The sequence below is a fragment of the Photinus pyralis genome, unplaced genomic scaffold, assembly GCF_008802855.1.
Source record: "Photinus pyralis isolate 1611_PpyrPB1 unplaced genomic scaffold, Ppyr1.3 Ppyr1.4_LG1, whole genome shotgun sequence".
Classification (NCBI taxonomy): domain Eukaryota; kingdom Metazoa; phylum Arthropoda; class Insecta; order Coleoptera; family Lampyridae; genus Photinus; species Photinus pyralis.
The window spans coordinates 13,432,965-13,460,131 of NW_022170249.1; the positions used below are offsets into that span (position 1 = coordinate 13,432,965).

General features: G+C 36.9%; 1 protein-coding gene across 9 annotated transcripts in view; it reads right to left on the reverse strand.

Annotated features, from left to right (window-relative positions):
- Positions 1–7,172: 7,172 nt before the first annotated feature.
- Positions 7,173–27,167, reverse strand: part of LOC116174645 (homeobox protein prospero) — an 83,343-nt gene continuing 63,348 nt past the window's right edge. For 5 of the 9 annotated variants that reach the window (XM_031492608.1, XM_031492614.1, XM_031492588.1 and 2 more), the window contains 5 exons: positions 23,705–25,830; positions 23,401–23,649; positions 22,549–22,730; positions 13,069–13,228; positions 7,173–12,968 (listed from right to left, as the gene is read on the reverse strand). In XM_031492608.1, coding sequence (XP_031348468.1) covers positions 12,789–12,968; positions 13,069–13,228; positions 22,549–22,730; positions 23,401–23,649; positions 23,705–25,750 — 2,817 coding nt within the window. In that variant the 5' untranslated portion in view covers positions 25,751–25,830 and the 3' untranslated portion in view covers positions 7,173–12,788. The remainder of the gene's footprint in view (positions 12,969–13,068; positions 13,229–22,548; positions 22,731–23,400; positions 23,650–23,704; positions 25,831–27,167) is intronic. The other 4 variants (XM_031492632.1, XM_031492643.1, XM_031492624.1 and 1 more) reach the window with 4 other exon arrangements.

The window sequence follows — 27,167 nt, forward strand, 5'->3', positions numbered from 1 at the left end:
ACAGATGACTGCAGAAGAATCTCGCTATGCAGCGCGGGTTACAAGATATATGCGGCCAACCTACTACAATGCTTAGAGAGCCACATACCAGAGACACCACCATACCAAGCAGGATTCATTGACGGTATTCTACTTGGCTGTCCCCTATCAGAGCATTTGGGATTCCTTTGTGAATTATTCTCGCTCCACTCTGTCTCACTTGGCGCCATCGAGAACTTTAGGCGCTCCTTGATCCCACACAGCTTCCGGACATCATCATCTTATAGATGACTTCACAACCCATTACGCTCCCCCTACTTTTTTTGCCGTCCCTCTATTCTTCCTTTTTCAGCTTTAACCATAAAGATCACGTAAGCACGCAAAATTTTTAGGTTCCTTCGAAGTTCGAACACTTCTGATTCCTCACAAAGGTTGCGCAGTAGTTTTCTTTTTCTTAGGTACCTTAACAAAACAAATGGGCGTTAATTAATGAAGAAATTTACAGTTTCAGCAAGTCTTTAGAGAACACAGCTTCAATTTATATGCTAGAATTAATACATTTCCGAATTCCGAATGCTATTTTTACGCGTCTAATAAGGTGAACAAGGTCCACATTAACGATTGTGCACTACTATAATAAAACTGAGATAGGAGACAAAAATTATTTTTTCTACAACTGTCAAAAAAACCTGTCATTTTCTGACGGATTTCGAAACGCGAAGTACTAGATTTTTAAACTGTTAATTAATAAGTAAGGTTGCTCTTGACAACGTGCGCGAAATCGTCAACAGTGAAAAAAAGTATTTCGCGCACGTGACAAAGTTGAACTTAAACAGCAAATTTAATTAACAATCGGTTCAGTTGTAGAAAAAATATTGTATATAACACTAGCGCGAAGTTATTTCGCGCATTTGACTGATATTTTGACTCGGCTTCGCCTCGTCAAAATACCTTCAGTCTCAATGCGCGAAATTGAACTTCGCGCTCTTGTTATATAAATAACTATTTGATTTGATTAAAATTTTTGGGAAATGTAATGTCGTATGGCAAATATTTTTGCTTTTTGATATTTACATTGAACCTGTTCTTATCACGCCCGTTGCGCGATGACGATAAGACGCGTTTAAAATTGATCAAAATTACCATTCGAGTATAAAACGTGACGCGACGACTATACATTTATTCGCGCGAGTGCAGTGCAGTGCCCTTCTACAATTTTGGATCTGATGGGTCTTAAATGTTTAAGGTAAGTGCAAAACATGTCTACAGGTAGGTATGTCCTCTTATCGAAAATCTGATAGCGAAGCGAAAGCAGTCCTTTTTGGCGTTTTTAAACTAAAATATTTAGCAAATTGTTTTTGCAAATGATTGTCGTGCTTGTTTTAAGAGAAAAGTAAAAACTTATTTTTGCTCGTATGGTAAAAGAACCCAAATTTCCTTGGCAAAATAATATAAATTGCTTATATAAAAAGAAAGTAATACTTAACGTTAAGGAAAACCTAGATCTTTGGTATAATTTTTGCCACAGCAAAGGTTCCCATGAGTGAGTTTTAAATCGTGCTTAATAGGTAGGGTCTGTTTGCTTTTTGGCACTGCAACGGACTTGGAAATTTAGCAGTAAATCAAAATACAATTTCATCAATCATAGGAATATTCCTATAAGGTGACTCGACCACGCCATCGTTAATTCACACTCGCCTCACCTTGTGGTCGTTGAGGAATTTATTTATACCTATCACGTGTTGATTAAAATCGCACATCAATATTTTCCGTTCTATGTACAGGGACTAATTAGCCGAACGTTTAGCCATGAGTTTTTTACGAACGTTCAAAGAAGCGTAATTTTTACAAGTTCATCAATGAGGTTTATTGCATATAAAATCGTTCTATCGGAAATTCGTAACCGGAATAGGTATTCTCCCGAATTCACAATCTCTGGAAGGTTCCACCTTTCCACAAAATTTGCGCCTTGCATTTTCGTTCTCTAGGAAAATTCGCTTTCCACATTAAAGACAACACGATTCTGAAGAAACAGTTCGACTATACTATCGTCTCCAAAAAGTCATTCTCCAAAAAAATTCTCGCCTCGTCCCTGGAATTTTCGCCCCCAAGGAAATTTGGTTTCATCTAAAGTTCTTGGTACTGTGATTACTTCCTTTGAACTAATCATTCATTCATTGTACCATTTTTGGAAACAGACAGAGACAGAGAGTAATACAATCTGCAGATCTGAAAATGTATGGGTATCCTCTTAAACGCGAGTAGCTGGGGGAAGGGGGACAATTACTAAAATTACTTTCGATCGTTAATCGCTAAATCATCGGCTTTCACATTCACCGTAGAGCTCCTTCATACATTGCCATTGTTCATTTCCACTTCCATCAGTAACACGCACTTCATGCTAATATATAAATACGCTGCCCTTTAAACTTTTGACGGTAAGCACAGTTCTAAGTTTATCTTTTATAACACAGGATATATTTATAGCTAGGCCAGATGATGGCATTTTTGCCGAAATCGATAGCCACAGAAAAATTTTAATAATAAACGTTATACAACTTCGCTTTTATTACTTTTGCCACTGTTTATTTACCACTACAGCACATAGTGTTAAAGTGAAGTGATTTTGAGTGAGTAGGCTAAAGAAGTTTCTCTTTAGCAGTAAGAGTGGTTAAAATGATTTTTTTCACTACTAGCGTCTGATGACATGATTATTAACCTTTTTTCCACTTGTAAAGTAGGCTTTCTTGGCATTTGTTCAAAGTGGTTAATAATGTGGACATTATTAACTAGTAGTCAATAATGAGAACTGTCACGCTGTCACTTTTAGAAAACACACCCCGAAATTTCGCTCAATAAACGTTTTGACAAGTTCTCTAAAATGAAGAATTGCCACCATCCGCCATTTCCAGAGAAATTACATACCTGAAATTATCACGTTTTGAAAAAATTCGAACGAAATTACTCTTTGAAAGTATCTCAATGACAGAACAAAATACGGCCTGTTTGACTTGTACTTCTACGTACTTGATTGACATGTTAAATTAATAAACAAAAAATTCTGTCCAACCGTTCACTTTCTTATCAATATAATATGTTAATTTAGAGGACTTCAAGTGCTAGTAGTGAAAAAAATAGTATATATACCACGGTAGAGAAGTCTATTATTGCCTTCGCACCTTACACCCCTCGGCGCGCGCCTCGGGATGTAATCTTGGTGCTCAGGCAATAATACTGTACTTCTCTACCTTGATATATAATGTACTATTGTTAACCGCAAGAGTAGATAAAGTGAAACAAATGATTGTTCATTGTAATGAGATCTTTGATTCTAATTAAAAATCGGACGCGGAACATGAAATAAAAGTCCAGAACAGCAAACAATACTGTTTCCATGAAAACGACGGAAGAATCTAAGTTTATTTAATATTACCTATCCTTATGCAATAAATAATCTGTTCAGAAAAATGTTTTTACTGCGATATTGATCTTGAGAATGTCTTTAAACACAATCCATCTTGAAAAAATCACGGAACATTCTTGAATAGTTTAGAAAGCGTATCATATTTCGCATCTGCTTTCATTCCTTATCGCCGATAGTCTATTGTCGGCTTGATGGCACCTCGATGGCGGCTAGTGGCGCCCCCGATGTCTCTCTGAATTTATAGAATATGCGCTACAACATTTTCTTTATTTAATTTTATTTACAAGGCACCTTCATCAGCGACTATAAGTATATAATATCAGCGCATCTAAAAAAAAAAACATATTTTAGAAAGGAGAACATAGACAACATATTTACAAGTTAAATTAATTGGTACATTAATATGTTTGTGGTAGAGGTTATAATTTTTCTGCAATCGTCGGAGTTTGCCAACATTGCTGAAAGGTCGTGGGTTATTCCTGCTTGTTGTTGATCCTGCTGGTAGTAGTTTCACTCAACCAGAAGGTGCTTCACAGATATTGGGGAATAGCACTGAATAGAGGTCGCTTTAGATAGAAAGAACGAATGACTGAGATTAGTGTGGCCGATGCGTATACGGGTCATCTACTGACAGTTGGCTCAACTTATAGAGGTTTTCAAATATGTGTTTGTAACCATATGCTGTTCCAATAATTCAGGGTCTCCTTGTGGATCATCTTTTTCATGTAGTATAAGAGGTGCATCCGGCAGATCATATATCGTCGTCGTAGCGTTTGCGGCTTGATCTGCTAATTCGTTTCCCGTGACAAGAGGATTTAAGGATTCTGAGAGCATGGTTGATAGTTACGATGAGCAGAATGGCGCTGAGATCAAATCTCTGGAGTAGCCCATTGATAGAAACTAGTGTGGACAGCCTTCCATTGTTTCTCACTTTCACGCGTCAGCGGTTGAGGAAGTTCGCAATAAAGGTTATGAGATTGCCCGACATTATGATCTTGATGACTTAAATGGTCCATGTTGTTTCGTACGCCTTTTCTATATCCAGAGAGACCAAGAGGAGGTGCGGGTGGTTGGCAAGGGTAGTACTAATATCGGCTAGGTAGTCAGTTGTTGATCTGAAGCTGCGAGAACCGAACTGATGGAGTGCTAACAGATGTCCTTTTCTAGCTGCCATCTGAGACGCCGGAAAACTATTCTCTCCCCAACCTTACACAAGTATCATGGGATACACGCTAAGTGAGGCTGGTCGATAGCTTGAAGTTTGTGCTCGTTCTTTATTCGGATTGTGGATTGGGTTACGGTGGCCTCTCTCCACTGGTGGGGAAAGGAGTGTGCATTTCAAAGACAGTTGAATATTCTCAGTAAATTCGAGGTACGAGTGGGGTAAATTCTTAATCAATGCATGCGGAATGCTGGCCGGATCTGGACTGGTGTTGTGGCGTGTTCCACAAAGACAGACTGAATCGTTTATCGGATCATGCTGAGGATTTGTTTCGCTAGGGTTATTCCGATGAACCCTAAAGTCACTTGAGTTTAAGGCAGATGTTTCAAAAGGTCTGCGACTTCCTGGGTATATTAAATGTTCGGAAAGAATGGAGGTAAGGACATTTTCCGAAAATGATTCTGACTTCCACGCAGTGGCCGACATCTTGTTGATTGTCTCTTTTTACTTTCTTAACCGTACAACGAGCTACAGCACTATTTTTTTAAGAGGATCTTATTTTCTTCACTGGGGTTCTTTCGATAATTGCGGAAAGCTTTTTTAGCGTCCTTAGTAGGTGTTTTATACTCAGGGTTCCACCAAGGTAACAATTTGCGTATCACTTTTTCAGAAGATATGGGGATTGATTCGTTGGCTGCTGCTGGATAACATCGAAGAAGGATTCTGTTTTATCATTCGCCTTGTTTAGCAAAGCAGTTCCGATATTTTTCCCAGTCCGCGTTCTTTATTATCCATTTTGGAGAGTAATTTGGATTTGGCATACGTTCGTTAGCCTTTATGAAGTTAATTATCCGGTAGTGGTCACTGTTGAAATTAACTGTCCACGTGAGGTCAATGACAATGTTAGATTATGCAAAAGTGAGGTCAATGGAGGTGTGACGGTCTCAAATGCCATCGAGGTGGGTACTAGCGCCTCTATCAAGGAGGTTGATCTGATCTTGGTCGTTGTACCACTTTTCAACAATTTTGCGGCGTTGGTCGCTGGTATCAGACCCCCATAAAATATTATGGGGGTTTATGGGGGTTAAAGTCTCCACAGAGAATTAATAGTCCAGGGAGCTGGTTTATAACTTCTTCGTGGTCCGAGGAAGTGGTTCGTTATTTGGGAGATACACACTGCATATAGTCATCGGTTGGGCTGATTGTACTCTTAGGGTTCTAGGGACGTATTGAGACTATGCTCCATTTATCCTTGGCATATACTGCTACTCCTCCCCTCGGATTGTGGCACATGATTCTTCTTTAAAATTTGTCTCTTATAGACAGATGCAATCGCAGTTTGACTTACTAATAAGTAATAAGTAGCTCGAGAAACTCTTTGCTTGGCGTAAAACCCGTTGATATTTCATTGTCTAAGTTAAAATTCTCGTGTTTACGTCGAGTTTAGGTGAAATATGTGGTCGTTTGATATCATTTGAGGATGTATACTGTAGAAGTGTAGAGCATTGGTAAGAGTTGTCGCTCAGAGGGTTTCCTCCTATTCGGCTGATGATCCGAGTAAAACGATGCTTTTGTTTTCTGGTCTCCAGTTTTGTAGCAACATTTATTTCAGGGCGTTCGAGTGTGCCCGGCTTCCCATTAGAGGGTCTGTCTGTGTCTAGTTTGGTGATTCGGGACAAGTCTTCGCCAAATGCCCCTCTTGTTTTGCAATTAACGCACAACATCAAGTCAAAGGAGGGGTAGATATAGCTTCACAGCGTTGTAAACATCGATGAGGGTGCCTGCAATTTCCTTAAACTTCTTTTAAAGAAAACCCCAATGGACTGTATGCTTGATTCTTAGAAATGATTGCGCTTCCCATCCGTTTTCTTGCTAACAATGTTAATCAGGGCGTTTCATTTTAATCCAAAATGGATGTATTTGGAAATTCACTCTTAGCTTCCAAACATATCTCATTTTCGAAGCGTTCATGGAATCAGCAGTCGCCATTGGCACCTTATACCGTTAATCAAGAAAATCAATAGACCGTACGATAGAAGAATGTCTCAATGTAATTAGGACGGCCTCTTTGTTCACAAATGTAACTATCACCATCAAAATGTAAATGTCTAATATACTGAGACAAACTAACGTTGTTATTCCCCTTGAATTTCTCTGGATTTCCCCGTATTTCCCAAATCTAGATCAGGGTTTCTTTTAAGCTCTTTGGGTCTCCCTTGGATTTTGTTCTTTCGGAAACCGAAGTCTTCTCCATGAAAACCACCCAATGCCCTCAGTCACTTTTTCTTTAATTTTGTTAATCCATTCAACAGCAAACAGTTTTCATTATGTTTGGCTTTTAATATTAGGACTTTAGACTGGTCACTTGCTGCATTTATTTATGTATGTCACGAATCGCAATGTTTTAATTACGCCAGTGAAACCACAGTATATAATATTACGTCCCATCAAGATTTATATTAGGCGAAGAACTCGAGACTGACTGTAGTAGACTCCGGTGAATTTCACGCAATACTGGGTTTTTGCAGATATCTAGCTTTTTAGGTTAAGGTGTGGGTGATGATAAATGCAGAGTGTTTCCAAATAAATGTATATTTATTATGCTGCTCAATGAAAACACAGTCACAATATCTCGATCGACCAGACTAAGCGATAGCTTGCTGGAAGTCGAAACAATTGCTGTACACCAAATAGTAAAATTGTCTAATGTAACATGGATACTGCACACGCTAAATAAAACAAAAGCAACGTTTGGAAGGTGCTGCTCGCACACCTATGAGTACTTTGTACGTATATAGTATAATAGTATGCGTCGCCACGCCTCATTCACACACTTCCCAAAGGCGCGGATCCCGCCAACGGCCAACTATATATTATATATAAATTTTTATATACAAATTTATTTAAAAATTCCTAAACGTTAATTTCCTTAAATTTATAAACCTAAAAACTCTACAATAATTTTTGTCCATACCAAATTTTGATTCACACCAATATAAATATAAAAATACTTTAAATTCTTACACATATAAACTTTTGGGCCGCCGTCGGGAAGCGCGAAACGAAATAAATTTTGAGCTATCTCGATTTTCACGTTTTTTTGTACTAAATATACAATCTTATTTCGATTCTCTATCGTTTACGCGATGCCTAACCTTAATAGTTACTGATTTATCGGAGCCTGTGGCTGTGGCGGTGGTCAAAAGCACCAGCGACTATGACCTAACGCACTCGACAACTAACCACTGCTTTTACCAAATTTTTTTATAACTCAAGTTGTCCGCTCATTCATTGCCTCCAAATTAACATTAGTAACAATTGATCTAACCACAGACCTCGTCCACGCTCATCGCTTTCTTGATCATCACTCTTCTCTTATGTTACAATAGCACATCTTACACTAATATTTTATTACAATAACTACCATTTCTGTACATGGATAATATACCAATTGTTATACTTCTGGATAAGAGAAGAATGATTCCCGATCACTGACATTATGACGAGCAAGCTTTCGAAGTCCGCACCATGGAGGTTGCAACATGGAAAAACGCTTGTAATAGTGAATAGACCCATTTCCACGGCACAACCTCCATTAACAACGGAAGGTAACTACAAAACCATAACTTAACAAATTACATTAACACAATACATCAAAAACGCCATTATAATCAGCACGGCTTCGTAGAGCGTTCCACAGACAAACAGATCTTGAGTTAACAATAATTTTAATCTAAATTCAATGGTGATTAATAGCCAAAGGAGTGGTACATTTCTTTTATTAATATATCCATACGGCATTTTTGCCATATTTCCGGAAATTTTGATGCCAAAATCCTTAAAATCCAGTGGTTATATTTGACGATTGTCATAGGAATCGTTGTCGAGTTGGAACGAGGAAGACAGAAGTCATCTGGTGACTGAAAATAAACTTAATAGGGCTTTATGGAATAAATTCGGGAACAAATTTCGAAATATTGCACTTTTTTTGTTGAAAGCTATACCATACGGAAATTTTCGAAAAGCAATAGGCCGTTTAAATTGTGTTGTGTTGCAGTTTCGGGCACATTATAGTGTTATTGCCTGAGATTTCTGTGCCTCATTATCTATACTTGTTTTAAGCATCGGTATAGTTTTCTTTCTACTTAAGCTTCAAAATTTGTTCCCACTTCTATCCTTAGAGTTTAACGAATAACAATAACAGTTAACGTAAACTGTAACATGGGTGTAACTAAAACCATCGATCTGTATGTTATATTATTATCTACTTCTAGTTCAAAGTTACTATATACCACAAATAGTAGTAGCTTTACCAAAGCTCAGGACAGCTCGGCTTAGCTTCTTAGCATAACAATATAATATTTATGAAATAACCTTATGAATTATGATATCGGGTGTCTCTTAATCAAACCGAGAAAAAGTACATCCGGCAAAGTGTGTCTTAAAGAACGCTTTGGTTGGGCATTGTGTCTATTTAGGGCCCTTACTTTGTAATTTTTTTTTTCGTAAAAACAAATTTGAAGGCACTTTTTTGACGGACGAATTGGCCCAATGTAAATTTTAAATGTGAAAGTGTTTCCGGTTAGTCGAAATTTCTAGAACTGTATAGATATTGGTTATAATTGCCTTCATTGCTTACTATTGCATCAGTTTTTGTGTGGCTCTTTAAGGACTATTTCATAATGAGAACGTTCTTTAATACAAAATTTGTCGCAAAATGAAAATTTTGGTGTGACGAAATTAATCATGCTTTACTTTCCTTGTTAACGTTGTCTCTATGTAGTTTATTAATGGTTATCACATTCAAATACGCGCTAAATTTTGATTTTCACTAAATCCTAAACAACGCTTAAATCTAAAAATCTTTGCCATAAACGTAGTGCCTCAATAAAAATATTCTCAAAATAATTTATTAAAGATATAATTTGAGCCACGCCTACAAAGTTTCCATGGATATATAAATTTTGCTTGTCTACAGATAAAATTTTGAAATTCCAACATTTTTATACACAATTGCAAAAGTTTCGTTCCTTTCATTAACTGTAAGAATGTTTCATGTGTAAATCAGGTTACCTTAACCGAGTATATAAACACCTAGTAAACTACACTGCAACGTAACAATAACGTTAACGTAACGTAGTTTGTAAACCAAAAGAGTAACTAAATACGAATTGAACGGAGACACCCGATTTTTTTACCAACAATTGTACATGTATACTACAACTCACACAAAATGCTATGTATTACATATTGGACTAGATAAGTTGATAACCTTAATGAAAAATGGTTAAAAATCGCCGGTATCTGGATGAAGAACGATATATTTATATATACTAGCAAATAATCGCGCTATAACGGTAGGAGATTTTTCGTCATAAGAAAATAGAATAAGGCAGATTTTGGTTATACACACTCATATCATTTTGCTTCAAATTTTAATTAAGGCGCAGAGGTGCTTAAAATAAGCTTGTACTTTTTTCGTGATATTTTTAGTATTTTTTTTGTTTTGAACCGGTGACCTAAACGTTTTCCGAACAGTGTTTTTTTGAAGCCTGTTAATGATATTCATCTCTTTCTGTAAAACAAAACAATCTGCTTGATTGTCACCTGCAGCGGCACGTGAAAATTAAGCAACTATATTCCTGAATGTGTGTGCATATTGAAACTTAAGCTTCCGAACACAAATTTGAACAGAAAATTTTCATAAAACCGCCAAACATCATAAATTACTGCAGTAAAATAAGACGAAGGAGTGGGCATGCATTTGAGGGGATTCCTACCTAGGAAGGATCACTATTCTATGGATCCCTTGTGAGGGAACTGCTTGGATTGACCTCAAAAATTACTTTACAGTCTCATCCAGAAAGAAATGTAGTTCCTCCGTGACCTTACTCAGGCCTTTTCTGAATTCATCTGTCCGAATTGTCTTTAACAATTCATTTGGTTGAGTCGCCATCTTGCGATTAATGAGTCATTGAATGAGGCAAGTTACACTTGCAAATGTTTGTGCGATAAAGGTCTGATTAACTGGATTTGAGTATAAAATAAGGAATTGTCAAATCCAACAGTAATTTTGAGGTCTTACATATTTGTCAAACTTTTCGGGACAATTATAATAATTCATAAGAAGTAACCTGATTGCATTGGATGGTATTGTGTTATTCGCCCGCCATTTCGTTTTGTTATTGCGAAACATTGAGAAGTTTCTTCTTATTTATTATTAGAATGAATCCACTTAGTCAAGTTATATCTGCAGGATTTTTGCACTAAGCTTAAAAATTTCAAAAATAAAGCACTCGGGTATTCGCTTCAAGTTCCCTTCGCCCCTTGACGTTGGCTTCTAAATTTTGTACTGTGCAGCCTACTTCGCTATTATTTATGTTACAAATTAATTATCGAGTATGTGCAATTTCTATAACTAATTTGACTGTTGCATTGGGTTATATACTATATACAAGAAGTAAACGTGAATCGCTGCATTGGTTTTTGAAGAAGCGGCTACTATTTTTGGAAGCCAACGCCAATAGTACGTTACAACGATAACGTTAAAATTTATTAACTTTATAACATATAATTATATATTTTTTTCGGAACGTATTTTTGTAAGGTACTCTTCGTAACTTTTAGGTCCCAAGATTTCTAAAACAAAATCTTCAACAAATCTTCTTTATAAATTTCCAAACGATTAATTTTGTTAACGAAACTGATCCCATTAACTTTTCAAAACAATCTAAATAATCATAAACGAACGGCAGTCTTTAGAATTTCGGCAGTTTCGTAATATAGGAACAGCAAAATCACATTTTCTGTACATTCAGGCAAGGATCAAACTATCTTGGAACCTTTTGCTGTCTTTTTTTACCGTATTACGGGACAAGAAGGAATACATTGCGGATTTATATACAAAAGTGCATTGAGTAAATTGCTTTCGCCAGTTTAAAACTAATCGGCTTGCCCTGTAAACTGTATCATGTATCTAGCTACAAAAGAAAAGAAAAAAAAATAAATCAAACAAATTAATTTATTGACTAGTTTCCTCACACAGTGTTTGCGAGATCGTGTACAGTCTAAACTAAAATTGGTGCTAAGTGAAATAAAATTTCCTAAATTAAAAAATTATATTAAACAGGCAGGAGCCCACAAATAGACATATTTAAAATAAATAAGATTAATCTGAACGTAGGTACAACTTAAAAAACTAAAGGAGGTGTCCACAATTTAATTACAACTTAATATTAAAAATAAATATATACAAAAAAATTAATGTGCATCGATTAGTACACGTAATAAATTAAAGGGGTGAGGGCGCGTACCTATTTAATATAACTGAACAAAAATTAAAACAAATGCTCGTGAAATTTAATAAATTTCACAGGCATTCTATAAACTAATGCCGTTTCATCACTTATATTTAATATAAGCGAGAAACGGGGCAGTAAACGAAATCAAAAGAACTTAGGAAGACAAAACTGTCCTAAATTTTTTCAAGTTATTGTCAAATTCGAATAAGATTAATTACAACCAAAACGTACCGAGGTTTTGATACGTTTAAGTCGTGGACTAGCAAAAATAATAGCTTTGGTTAAGAAAGTTTATAAATAGTATAATATATACATTGTTACTATTTACAAGTGCCTGAGGTTGGTTTAAAAACGTTTCGGTACAGTTTACAGCGACTTAAAGAACGAAAGGAATTTGCCAAAAGTAAACGAAGTGTGCAGATATGTAACTTGCCGACTGCTGGATAAACGAACTGAGGACTTGACCTTAATAATGCTATCAGGTAAAATGACTTCAATGATCAACTGTAATCACTGAGATAATTGATTGATTATAAATCTTATGTTTCACTGTTCGTTAAGACGAACGTTAGCCTGAGGCAAGATTAACCGTAATAGTTTTTGTTTACTGTCAACTTAACACATTTCTTTTAAATATAACAATGTCCAGAATGTTCCCGAAGACGCACAAATTCTTCAAACGTAAGAGAATCTTCAACATCTTCAAACTCATTCTTTAGTTCCAAAATACTAAACAATAAAGCGTTGACAGTTTATAGGAAGGTTAACTAACGCACACGTCACCGATTCGTTGGTTAACCGTAACTGCCGTTTACGTAGCCGTCACGATTAATTAGCAACCTGTGGTGTTGAAATACAGCTAGAGATTTGGCGAAGGAACCGTCCCTCGCCATAAAGCAGTACGTTACCCTGAGGTAACATATTACTCGAGCTGTTCTAAAAAATTTGGAGATTTAAAATATTCGGGAACCGGATCGTCCAGCCTGGAAATTATTTTGTAAATTGATTTCTTCCACGACTGTTCGGCATCGCGACCTTCCTGGATTGCTTTGAAAAATTCGCGAAGCGTTTGCTCCACAACAAACCTAAAGCTCGACGGAACCTGAAAACAAACCGCGCGTAAGACTCTCGTCCGACGAAAGGTAACGCAAAATAATTTTGGCAGTGATATTAGACTTGCGAGAAATATCAGAGCCACAAACCTGAGAGCCCCATACCTCGATGTGATTGTTTCGGTTGTAGTGCAAATTAAGCACCCTGTACAATTCCGAATCTCCACTGACGTGTAAATCGTCGGCGTTTTTCACCCCTTCCGATACTGCCTGTCTTGCGTATTTTTCCATTTGGATGTAGTAGAACTCCCTGGAAACAAAATAATTATATTTAAAACCCCAAAAAACAACAATTAGAATTATATAAAATCAGAGGCCGTTGCTCATTTATCAGGTGATGCGATTTACAGTTAGCTGGCTTGGTAGGTGTATATTTTGCAATGTAGAGAATAAGAGATGAACTGCAGTGTTAACTGATACGTCACACTACTCGTACATTAACTTAACGCAATACGTGAGATATGATCGTAGTATAATTGCCACTTTATCGATGTAGATGCCATTATATTATGTAACCTGTTAATTCCACGACTTTTTTTAACAAGCCAGAAGTGTTTCGCATACTTAAATTAGCAACTGTTCTTCCTCTTCGTTTTTGAAGCCTGAATTACCACCGTAGATGTCAATAAATAGGCTTTTATAAGTGCGTTTCGCTGTTTTTACCTTCGTTACTTAATTATGAACAATCGTCTCCGAATCTATCTACGAACATTTTACGAGACAATGAAAAGTGTACCTATGTCGTTAATTAGGGTGGTTACTTTGATGCAGTTTTTGCGTCCGATGTTTTTATAATATATATTCTTGCAGTGGGAGGTTATGCGCCTGAGGGTGGTAAAATGCAGTCTTTTCTTTGCATGTAACTGCAGACTTACTTTGAGATTTAATTAGCAACATTTTAAATTGCATGATCTAAACTGTACTGGATGTTTTTCCTCAATGTTATGTTCTATTATAAAAAAGATCTTAGAAGCCTATAGAAAGGGCTACTTTTAAAATTGATTGAATTGAAGCTACCATTAACGAAACCTGCTCATCGCTTAATATGCGTACCTAAAGTTTGGGTAGCGTGAGTTTCTGGTGATAAATGAGGTCTCATGTTATAACATGTCATTTATTACCTATGTTTATGTATTTTACCGACTTAAATAACATTGAGGAAAAACGGCACAACGTCATATTTACAGTGTTTAAGTACGTGGAATCTAATATACTTATATTGTAATAAATTCAAGCATATGGAAGAGTTTCACAAAGGAATGCAAAATACCGATAATACGTAAAAGTATACACAACGTAATAAGCTCCAATTGAAAATACAAGTGTTTATCTTGACAGTTCTAGTGCAGATATCCAGTATATGGAAGCTGGACACAACAAGAAACATGAAATAATTAACTTATTTCAAAATCTCAAGAAAGTATGGATCATGACATACCTACCAAAAATAAAATTGTATAGGTTTTATACAGCCATTTTTTTTTAATGTACCTATACATATTATGGGCTATGTATACTTGAAAAATTCGTTAAGACGCTTGAGAGCAAGAGGAGAAGAGTGCACTTTCAAATTTGTTTTTTCGATTTTAGTAGCCTTTATGGACATTTCATGCCTTAACGAGAATACAAACATGAAATAATTTTTAATTACTGATCGAATGACACCAATACCAAGTCTATGTCTAAGTGGTGTAAGTCCGGAGTCTTTGTGAATCAGGCAGACAGACAGACATCAAGAGCGAACAAGTGCCCGTTTGATTTTTTGAAAGTGAAAGTGCACTAAAAAAAATGGATCAAATGCATGGAATAGATGACAATAATAGGCAAACAACTCTACACGAATTTGTTTTTAATGATAATCTGCGTCTGCTATGGAAACAGTAAATTATTTTATTTGTTACTCAGTTGTAAACGTTGATTAACAAGACAAAACGCAAACGGGTAAACGTCATGTTTAAACGCTACTGACTTGTAAAACTGACAGCAGACTTGTAAAACTGACAGCAGACCTGTAAAAATTTTACAAGTTAGTAATCTAGTAATTTCATTGGCCAGAATTAATGCGAAGTCTCTGTTACATGGATAACATGATATTTTAGACATTTCTTCAAGATTAATTTAAGAACTAATTATTTACGTTTACTATTGTTTACAAATGAGTAACAAATAAAATATTGTACATTATACGCCAGGTAATAGTTTTTACTGGCTCTAGGAGATGACAAGCTCGCCTAACGGCTCGCTAGTCAACTTCTCCTATCGCCAGTAAAAACTCACCTACCTGGCTAATAATGTAAAATACTATAATGTCACATTAGAGCTCTTTTACACGGGGATACTGTATACGAGTTGCAGTATCCAAGAATACAGTCTGTCGTCAGAATTCGTGTCGCAAACTGCTCTTGCGCAGTGATGTACTTTTTCGGCGAAGTATTTTCATTGCTATTGAAAAGTGTCCTCGTTTTTGTTTTGGCTGTGTTCTTTCAGAGTGTGAAGTCAAAATTATTCTGGTGCACCCTTAATTGATTCTAAAAGAGTGTCGGGTTTTTAAAAATAAAAAAAAATGTCATTACTAAAACTAAACTAGACAACTAACAACCTAGCGAAACTATTCACAATCTGAATTCAACCGAAATTCTTGGCTGAACAAAAAAAAGACTCCTTCTGGGGGTAATAATAGACGGCAATACAGAGAAGTGCTTGCCACACTCCATCCATGGAATAAAACGTCGCTAGACGTTCTCACTAACACGGGGCGAATTTCATTTCGCGTTATTTTTAAAATTTTCGAAGAATAAATTTGGTTCTTAAATTTTCATGTTCACCAGACCCACATACCAAATTTCATCCAGTTCTGAATATTTTTTATCATTTAGATTTCCAGGCGCGCCATTTTGAAGTACGAGTTCTTGAAAAATAACTTTTAAAAATGTTGTGGATGCACAACCTTTTATTTAGCGACGTAGGTACTTCCAAAAAAAAACATGTCTGTCATTCTGAAAAAACCTTTTCTACAATGTGAGTCTTTACGGATATCTTATAAGCCACGCGTGGGGCATGTTATGGAGACAAAACATTGGGAGGTAAGTTTAATCCAAATTCCCAAATTTTATACCTACCAAAAAAACGTTGATTTTGTAGTGCCGGAAATGGCTTAAGGGACTGTGTAAAGGTACTGTGGAGTGAGATTTGTGACACAGCCAGGATTTTTCCCGCATTTAAGAAGGCCTTTATTATTTAAAGAAACTTGATTCTGTGAAAAGATGAACAAAGGTGATGAAAGAGAAACTTCAATTGCAACCAATTGGAGAAAGGTGGAGAACTAAAATTGGGATTTATTATTTACTTAGTTTTATCTGTAAGATCAGTTTTACGCTTGATAAACTCCCATTCCCATAGTATGTAACCCTGGTAATATATTTTACAAACGGAAAAAGATTATTCAAAACACGAAATGGGAAAAATTAAAGGATTAAGTAATGAAGGGAGAGAATGACAGAAAGCGCTTACAGAAAAAAAATAATTATTATAGGTACTTTGTTTTTGAGTAATAGGAGTCTATTTAATGTTATTTTCAAGCCTAAAGAGATTGTTATAAGAAGCTTAAATGGAAACGAGAACATAGCTACGTAAGTGCTGCATTCTTTGGGATAATTTTGAAAACTTCTCAAATTTTTGTTTCCAAGGGGTACCTATTTGTGCCAGTTTAAAAGTTTAAAGTGATAATCAGGAGAAAGAAATATTTAAATAAAAAATAAATTTTTTTCCCGTCTGTGGCAATTTTCAGAGATAAGGGCTTTACGAAATTTGTTCAAATTTTGGACGAAAAATTACAGGCCGGATTTTTGAAATAAAATGTTGGACCACCGCAATGGCATCGAACTTTTTGTCTCATAATAAGCATAACCATTGAATTTACGTACTTACTTTTTCATTGCTTATAAATACTGAAATTTTGGCGTATTCAGTTTAACTAGGAGAGAGCTAAGTGTATGTGCCATATTTTTATTTACATCCTAAACGAAAAAGAATTGCGTAGGGGTAAACGAATGGATGTACTTTTCACAGGGTGATTGTAAAAGAGAAGAAATTAATTTTTATAAGTCGGTTTGCGCGCATTTCGCATGAGATGGAAAGGCAAGTAGTTTTTCTCAAATTTTCCATAACAAATATTTATGCCTCAAATTTTCTGTGCGGCCACATTCAAACATACATTCAATTCAATTACAAGTACACGTTTTTGCTTCGCTAATATCGATTATGACACAACTCAATGGAACTACACAAATTCAAGAAACGCTATCATTAGAAAATTACGAGTTTCAAATAGGCACTAGATGGTTTTCAATATTTAGAATCAATAATGAAAAGCAACAGTTGTCTGAGTGTAAATAATGAACAGGTCGGTACTATTGTCATATTAATTATGTAGGTTCAATTGGTCTATAATTGCTAGTTAATTTAATCAGGATACCGCCCAATCGATAATCGAATAACCATTTCAATTTTTCTGAATCGTCTATGAAAGGGGAAAGTTTTGCAAGATGAATAATTTGTAATAATCTACGGGCGATTTTCTTTGACCTGCTTTAGGTTCACGCCCGCATTTCTTACACTTACTTATTTTTAAAATGAAACACCTGCCTACTTTCAAAAATTCTAATTCTGGTTTGAAGCGTTGAATGCAAGAAAATATTCGCACGGGACCCTCCGTATAAGAAATCTGCACTTTCCCACAGGTAAGTTTTAACGGTTTACTTTTGGCGGTCACAAACGTCTTAAAGGTAAAGTACGTTGAAATATAACAAAAGATTTAACATCTGCTTTTTGATCTACCCTCCCTAAGTTAAAACGTCTTTGATTTTCTTAAGACCCTTTTTAAGAAATGCTCGTGCCAACCTTAAGACGCGCGTTCAGGGATGTACAAAGTTGAAAGTTTGTTTCGTATTAAAACAAATAAATGCGTGATTAAATCCCGCGATTCAGGTCTAATAGGCCCTTGCAATCGAACTGATCTAATAAAGCAAAGTATCCACACGATTAATTACAAAAAAAAAAGGTTTGTATATCCCTAAAAGTGGAAGAAAAATAGGACACATTAGGAGTCCCATCATAGAAAAAAGCACACGCTGTTTGAACAATACCGGTATAAGCGAGAAGGGCAGATGTTCACGGCAATTGCCGAAAACCGTTATGATAAAGCCCTTGTAAGAATGCACCCTTCGTGTTTCTAGTATCTGACTAAGTGAATATTTTTCCATTTTGTTATTTCACTAACCTGCTGGATGACAATGGGAAGCTTGTTAATATTCAATTTGGTTATTTCTAGTTTAATAATTGAAAATAAAACCACAGCAGTTAAGGTTGCTTTTCGCATTATTATAAATTGCTGGTAAAAGTAAAGCACCAATTATTTATTATAGAGAATAGTCGTTAGCGGATTTGTAAGTGTAATTAATAGCTATATTTGTTCGTTGCTTTGCTAAAATGAAGGGTTCCCAAACCAAAAAGAAGAAAATTGTGTCAGATATTTATATTCTCTTTAATACATTATCAGGGATTAAATTTGTTTTTCTACCTAGCAAAGGATAATTCAATTAATAATCGTGTTAGAAAATATTTCCATCTATATTTTGCAGGATTTATTTGCTTGCGCCCAAAAGCTTACATAATCATCAAGAAATCTAAACATTGGCCCGTATGAATAAAAGTAAGCAAATGCTATACTTGAAAAATTCAAAGTAAATACTCGTAAGTGCTCCTTCGCATTGGGTGACTTAATAGCACTGCTAAGCAGAAGGACAGGACGCAGTGCAGCGCTGCTAAACAAACCAGTATAAAGGAACACTTACGAGTATTTACTTTGAATTTTGCAAGTATAAACATTTGCTTATTTTTATTCATACGGGCCAATAACTCGATGTCAATATCTTGAGGGAGTTGCGGTGGAAGAGAAAATGGTTTCATAATCGTATGTTTTTAAAATTTTAAAAATTAACATGTTGACGCTTTCCATGCATAACAAGATACGAAGCATCGCATACGATTTTTAGTAGGGGGATTTTTTGTCACTCCGCTCGTATTCCGAAACCATACTTTTGATCCGGCTCATATTCAATAGCACTGATCCGTAAACTCGTAGAAATCGATTAGCGAAGGTTTTACATCGCTGTCTTTTCGTTTTCTGCGAATATAGCAAGAAATTTATCGAATCGAATAGTAAATAGTTTCGATATCCATTAAATACAACTGAACTGACCAATGTTTCTTCATCATTGTCATATTTGACGAAAATTGCTTTCTTTTAAGCTCCTTTTTGGGAAATTTATTTGTAAAAAGGTAGCTGACTGGCTAGCAGCAAATGCGGGCCCGTAGAAGAACGCTCGCAGAAAGACATGTACTTACCGGGGCCGTGTAATTAACTTTAAGGGGCTACATGATATGGGGTCGGCGACATTTGGGCGCCATTCCCGAGCGTGATGTACTAACGTGGTGATTTTTCAGTTTTTTCCTATCTCCTTCTATGTGGTCCGATTGTTTTCAAATTGGTGTTGTGGGAAAGACGCGCACAACTCCTGCGTGACGGTATTTTTTTTCCTAGGAGCGAAATTAACCACCTTTTGTAAGCCGCGCGTCTTCGAGGGGTAGTCGTCTTTAGGCGCCAAAGTTTCTTAGAGCTTGAACCGCAGTCGCCAATAGAAGCTCGAGCTATGAAAAGCGCTCCAAAAATTGAGTACTATTTTGTGGAGGGTTTTTATCGAAATTAACAAAATCTTACATTCTTACTGATGGTGGTGTCATAACTTCAAACGCGAATTGCGGGTGAACAGGACGTCGGAAGTGGGTACAGATAGAGGGAATATTTAAAGTAGAATCAACTTATCAAATTGGCATCGGTGCGCGAATTTTGGGGACCCTAATTGCCAGTTTTCTTGGCACCTTGTTTGATTCTACGTTTTTTAGGTGTAACGCATAGAGGTTTAATCCGTTTGATAGGTACAGTTAAGGGTGTATGAGCAGGTACGGAAACGCCTAATAACGATTTCTTCAAAATTAACATGATTAATATGTAGATTTTTTACTTGTTTTATATATTTCTTTTTTATTTATTTAAACCTAGGGAACTTTAGCCTATCTAAATATTCAATAATTTTTTTATGAGTATATTATGTGTTTACGTTTTTTAGGTGGATTATTTTGTATATTTTTCACTTTTTTTATATATTTCTTTTTTTTACTTAAACGTAGGCAACTTTAGCTCGTTACCGATATGAAAAATTAATATATATATAACTTGGAAGGAATTTTTACCTATTTCTTTGAATTATGTTATATTTTAAGAATGTTCACACTATTTCTATAACATCTTCAATAGCTTGCAATCTTAAAACCAGGTGCCAATTTTTGACAGAACAGCTTCCAGAAATTAAAAAACCTGTTTTTGACGATTATGCTAGATATACACTGCCAAAATTTTAACGAAATCATTTTCTCTCCGGTTTTTTGTAATAAAATCCATTATAGTTTTTGAAGGTTGTACATAGAAGAAGCAAGTTTTTCTTATATCTTGATAAAAATTTTGCGTTGCCATTAAAAAAAAGTTGCATGACGTCACGGCGTTAAAAAGGCAAATATTAAAGAAAACGTTTTTGAGAGCCTTACATCCTTTATGCCTAAATAATGTACACTGCCAATATTTTAACGAAAACAAAATAAAAAATTTTAGATTGACATTTTTTGTACATAGAAAAATAAAGTGTTTCGAATAATTTAATAGATAAACATTCTGCGTTGCTATTTAAAAAAAGCTCGGTGCCGTTGCGGTGCTCCAAAATTTTTTTCAAAAATCCGGCCTGTTATTTTTCGAAAACCCAAAATTTGAACAAAATCCGTCGAGCCGGTATCTCGCAAAGTTGCTAACGTTGATGTACGTACGTACGTACTACATACATATACACAGACGGAAAACAATTTTATTGATTAAAAGTTGCTTAAAATGATCTAAAAAAAACGTCGCGACATTTGACGAAATTTTGACAATGTCCAAAAAATGGTGATCGCTATAGCCACCTAGAACGCAAGAAAGCTAAAAATTCATATTTAATTATTTTTTAATCCAATTCCTGGAAAATAAACTGGGGTAACTAAATAGATAAATTGTAACAGTTTATAAAAAGTTAGAGAATCCATACAAACAAATGAAATGATTGTAAAACCTGTGCCTTTATGAAAGAAAATCCTTGCAATTAGAATGTAGCAACACCTACAATTTTCTTAAGTCTTTGTTTACCAAGTCTTTATATACACGCACACATTTAGAGAATGATAAACAGTTTTTTAATTTTCCTGTTTACTATAACTCATATTTCAGTAGAAAATGGCTAGGAATGAATACACGTTTTAACTTCTTAATGACTAATTTCACGTCAAAGCTAATGAGCTAAAGAAGGACAGATTTAACTGTGTCCACGCATGGGAACAAGGATAACGATGCCAAAGAAAAATGCTAACCTCGCTAATTAGTCTCAAGACCTTAATTAAGTTATTTTTAATTGAGGAATATGTGGAATAAAATTCTGTGCTTCTGACGACCCTTTCTTTTTAAAAAGCTCGCGATAACAATAGGCAATCGGAGGAAATTGTATATTTACATTTATTGACGATAATTATTGGAAGTTAATCAAGCGCTCTTAATTAAGGTAGGTAACGGCATGGTCAAGAAGGTGGATTTGACTTGTGCATCAGGAAAGGGCGGGGTGGTGTGGTGTTCCGTGGTCAGAGCGCGACTACTAACGTTCATTTCCGGCAATTCCTGCAGTGCCTGGACATTCAATTTTATCATTCCACCCTCAGACTACGTTCAAGCGCGTATCTATTCTTTCAGGTAGATTAAAATACAACTTGAGACAAATCTTTGAGAAATTGTTCAGGAAATTTAAGTACGCGTGTTATTTGTTTGAGTTTTCATAAGGATAACCGAAGCATATGAAAAATTGTACCCCGCGCATTTTTTGTTGCGGCTTTAGAAGCTGAATGCTTGTTCAATTAACTGTTTTTTAATTAGTGCTTGGAAGTTTCAGCAAAAATTAATAATTTCACAAGAACAATTATATTTTGTAACGAGGTAAAATTCTGTAATTAAAACTACTTTAGTAGCTTTTACAATAAGAAACATAAAACGAGGGGGGGAGGGTGAGTGCGTTTTTTAATCGAGCACTGTATATTATCTACAATCGTATACTGTAGGGGGTAACTTTTATTGTTGAGGCAGATCAGGGGTTTAAACGTATTCGATTGATTGAGTCATAGTGACTGTATCTCTTGTTCTCACACGCGCTTTTCAGAGATATTCGGGGGAATGCATGTAAAAACTTTTCCGGCAGTTTTCATTTGAAAGCCGGTAACGAATGAATACATGGAAACTAGCAAATGAAACGGGAATTCTTTGTTGCTTGAACCGCTACGTGTATATACGTAGGCCTTTGGGCAAAATGAGCAGTTCATGTAAACAGTGTCGCCAAATAACTTCTAGTCTAAAATATCGTCTAATTTAAGAGAGCTTGGACTTACCGAAAATTTGAGAACCACTTGACCAGCTGCGCTGTATTATTTTTGTTGAACTTGATGTCGGGGAAGTACATTTTGAGAACCGCTGAGCTCGGATACCGGACCCAGAAGAACATTAATTTTGCTTTCCTGAGATGCATAGGTGTCAATGTTGACGAGTGCTCTGAAGTTAAGGAAACTTCTGGCTAAAGTGCGAATAAAGAAACTGTAATAGGACACGCTTCGGTTTTCCGTTGCATTGTTAATTTGAATTGGGGGTACTTCTATGCAAAATTCAAATTCTTAAAATAAGCGCATGCAATAGTTCACACGATTTCCTAGTTCTCACAATAAATTATTCATTTTGGCCTATAACATCCTCGTTACAACAACACCAACCTGTAATTCTATTTAAGTTGAAATTGCATGTCGATAAAACGACTTTATTTCAAAGAACTTAGTTGTTTTTCTACGTTGGTGTATAGATTTTTTTTCCTATAGATAGAACGGATTTGGTATCCTTATAAGGTTTCTTATTCAGATTGAATACAATTAGATACTAGATAAGCAAGCCTTATCGAAAACTTTAACTTTAAGTCATGGGTCTAAAAGAAGACCTCTAAGTTTAATCTGGTTTCAATAAAAATGCAGGAATTGCATTCCTGCGTTCCATTATTGTTCTAAGCTTTTGTACCGATTTGTATGGAATAAAAAATTAATTGAATTGTAACCGTTAATATAGCTTTGATTCGCAATTATTCGCTCTATGAGTGCATTAAATAGAAACAATAACGCGAAACTTTTACAAACTTTCGTGTATATAGTTTCCCCCAAGCAATTCAAAAATTGAATATATAAACGTCGAAAAATACTAACAATTCTGCATAAAAAGGATATTGTAGGCTGCATGCCGTCGTAGGATATGTCGCCGCCCGAGTTGCAATCCGAATTCCTATCACCGTTGTCCATATTTAAACCTCCGGAAGGCGCTCTGATGTGGCCGTAGTCGGGTGAGCCACCATGCTGGGCTGCCGCTAGTAGCGCGGGGTGAAGTAGGGTCGGGGGGTGGTGTATTGGTGGCGATTCACGTTCCATCTTGTGCATTCGTGGAGGTGAAGAGGGCGTCTGAAAAGTTTTGCTTAAATTTGATGGAGAACGACATGGTTGTTACAATAATTACCTGCATCGCCATGTGGTGCCCGTGGCTTGGCCCATGAAAAAACGGGCTATACGGCGAGAAAACCTGAGATTCGTGTAGGCCTGGGTTGGGGATGGCCACGGATGTTGGTAGTGAGACGGGTAGCATCGGTGGGGGTGGCTGAGGGTAAGGGGGTGGCCTGGGTGACGTGCACGGTGTGGGTTCCATAGAAGCCGGGGACATTCCCATGCCATCCTGGCCGAGGATTCTGCTGACTGTCCTGGGCGTTATTCTTGTGTCTGTCACCTTGTGCCGCTTCTTCTTAGGTGTGACGACTAAACTGAGCGCTTCGTTCTGCTCGCTTTCTTGTTTTGTCACACAAAACGGATGATTCATACTGTACAGGGGCACCTGGTTAATACCCGGAGGCTTAGGCGGCTGAAACATCGGCGGCCGTACAGGAAGATCTGACGATTTATGATGATTATTTAAATGATGTGTCGACATTATAGGATGATAGTTACCGTGACCGTTAACCATGGGATTGTTCGGTGGTGGAGGCGGCGGTGCGTGCGGCCTTTCGATCGGTTTCTGTTTAGGTGATTTTCTATCTAAAAGTTGTGACGCCATAATCAAATCCTTATTTAACTGCTCGGCGGCGGCTGTGCCCTCATTGCTTCTGAATTTTCTTTGATGCACAAATCGGGTGACAATTGAGTCGATCAGGTTAGATAATGAAGCTGTTATTTCAGTTTTTAGAACATCGGCGAGGCCTTCAAGATCAGTTCCTGTTGGTGTTACGTTACTTTTAATCATACTGAGTCTTTCGGTTATATTTTCGGTTTTAGATGGTGGTTGATGATGCTGATGATGGGCTTGACTTTGTGCTTCGGAGACAGCGGCCGCGACCGCCGCCTCCTTCGCCATACGCGCTTCTTGCTCTAGTAAAAACTTCTGACTCACCCCCAGGTACATTGCAGCTGCGTTGCTCAGATGATGGTGTTCGTGTAAGAGGCCGTTGTGAAACGGTGGGCCAGGAGGACTTATTTTAAGCTTACTAACTTGCTGGGAGAGGGTTGGCTGTGGTTGATTCGGCGTCGCTATCGAACGAACTGGTGAAGCTATGGGAGATCGTTTGCTTTGTTCACTATCACTAGGTATCTCCTCAACTTCCCTACTGTCTTCGCTGCTTTGTTCCATACGCGTACACAATTGTACGTATTTCTGCTGCATTTCCGCTAACTGCTCTTGCATTGTCCTTAATTGTGTTTTAAGAGCGTTCTTTTCCACCTGCTTTTGCCTTAACGGCTCCGTTTCTTCTTCCTCGTCATCAATATATCGATCGGCGGTGCTATCATGTTGTTGCGGTTGATAAAGCTTGCGCTTTTTACATCCGTTTACCTGAGGTGGAGCTGGACTTGAGCGCATCCCTGAGACGATATTCTCTACACGCGCCTTCTTTGCGTCTTCGGGTTTGGCGGGACTGCGAGGTTCAACTTTCGGGGATGGTAACGAATCAGTCTCCATACCGTTAAGTGCGTCTTCCATAAGATCGACCTGTTGTCGTTCACCAACACCGGCTTCCGCGAGACACTCTTGCATAGCCACAGCCGCTTCTACGTCGCCGCGCTCCGCGTCGCCTTTCGTTTCGTTATTGTTATTATTAAGAATGTGCTCGTGATTTACCAGTAACTCGTGTTTACGCCCCTGCAATATATCCCGAAGCATATGATGCGCTAATTGCTCTCCAGAGGGAGGACTACCGTCGCACCGTATCACAGCGTCGAACTTCGTCACTTCTTCACCGTCCGCACCACTTTCCGCCTTCTGTCTACCTAACAACTCGTTTAGCATTTTAGTGGGTGCAAACCCCGGTCCAAAAAGACCGAAATGTTGCTGTTGAGTAAAAATCGCGCCGTATAAATTATTACTGCCGCCCAAAAAGCTCGGTCTCGAACTGAAGTTCGGGATCGAAGAGTAACTATTACGAGGCTCGCCGGCGTCCACGCGTTGTCTAGTTCTTTTGGATTTCTTCAGGAGTTTATCTGTGTACAAACCGAACTCTGTCTCCTCCTCCGATGACATCATAAGTTACGGCGTTATTGGTCGTCCTTTTCCCCCTCCAGATGATAAGTCCCCACTTTAAGAATAGTCGCCCATGTCAATTCCTGCAACAAACGAAGCTATATTAAGTTTTATATTAGCACTGAAAGCCCTGCGAGCCACCCGAAAGCGTACGCGTCCTCGAGGGGTTGAAAACACCTGAAACTCGACAACTGTTGATCGAGCGGCTCGCAACAAAAATGACATGCAGTCTTAAAATTTAGCTCAAATTAGTAACTAATTCAATTAATTCGGCCTTCAACATTTACATAAACTGGTATGATTCGCACGTTAACGGCAATTAAATATTCCTTTAGCTAATAAATAAAAGTAACCACGTCTAAAATTACTCTGATGGTAATTACATAAATAATTTCTGTCAGATAGTAAACTCAGTCAGTAAATTATGACCGAAAGTAATTTTAAACACATAAAGTGAATTGAATCGCGACCGTTTTTTGTGTCGCACTCAAAGCAAAGTCGAAATTACACTAAACTATGTTTACTTTGTGCTAAATAAGTAATTCCGTAATTGACGGAATTTTTATTGAATTTTTTGGTTAGGGGTAGTACGAAACCTAAAGAAGTCGTTCATGAAAGCGTTTGCCTCGAAAATATAACAGTTTGACAAAAACCGCGTCTAGAAAATCTGTACCTATACCATTTAAAAATCGACGACTTCTATACGTTTTCTAACAACACGCGATCGCGAATCGGTTTTTGTCCCTCTATCGAAAATTAAAAAAAGTGAAACGTAATTAACAGATAAAAGTATAACAAGCTCAGATAAGAATGAATAATTTTCGCAACAGATGGTCATATATTGTGAGAATTTCCAGTAAAGTACACTTCACGTGCCATATGGCATCATCTATAAGGCTAGATAACAATAAAGCTAGGGGTTAAACAATTGCTTTACGTAATTATGTTTAAGGAAAATATCGTTACCACCAGCAACTATTCGACGGGACGAAGACATTTTTTGCAAAGCACAATAGGATCCGAAATAAAGGCGCTTTATGTGGCAAGTCTTCTACAGACAACACTAATTAATAAAGTTTTTCCGAGTTTTATATAACAACTCGTCTTTCAAAAGTATACACGTTTTGCGATCGAGATTTTAAGTTAATTAGTTGTTCCGTGCCATTTAAAGAGTCTATTTTTTTCCAGTTCCCTTTGTTGTAATTCTTCTAGGTGACATCTCAGATCGTTCCTTTCTAGGGATGCGCACAACCGATTATAATTAATTAAAAAAGTTGGGTCTGAATGTTTTACGGCGTCGCCCCTGCAACATGTGGAAATACCCAAATTTTCACGTAACCAGTCTGATGTTAAGTTGTCCCTCATTCCTCAAGGTTTATAAAATGGACCAATTTTTGTAGTTAATGTTTCAGCAAATTAA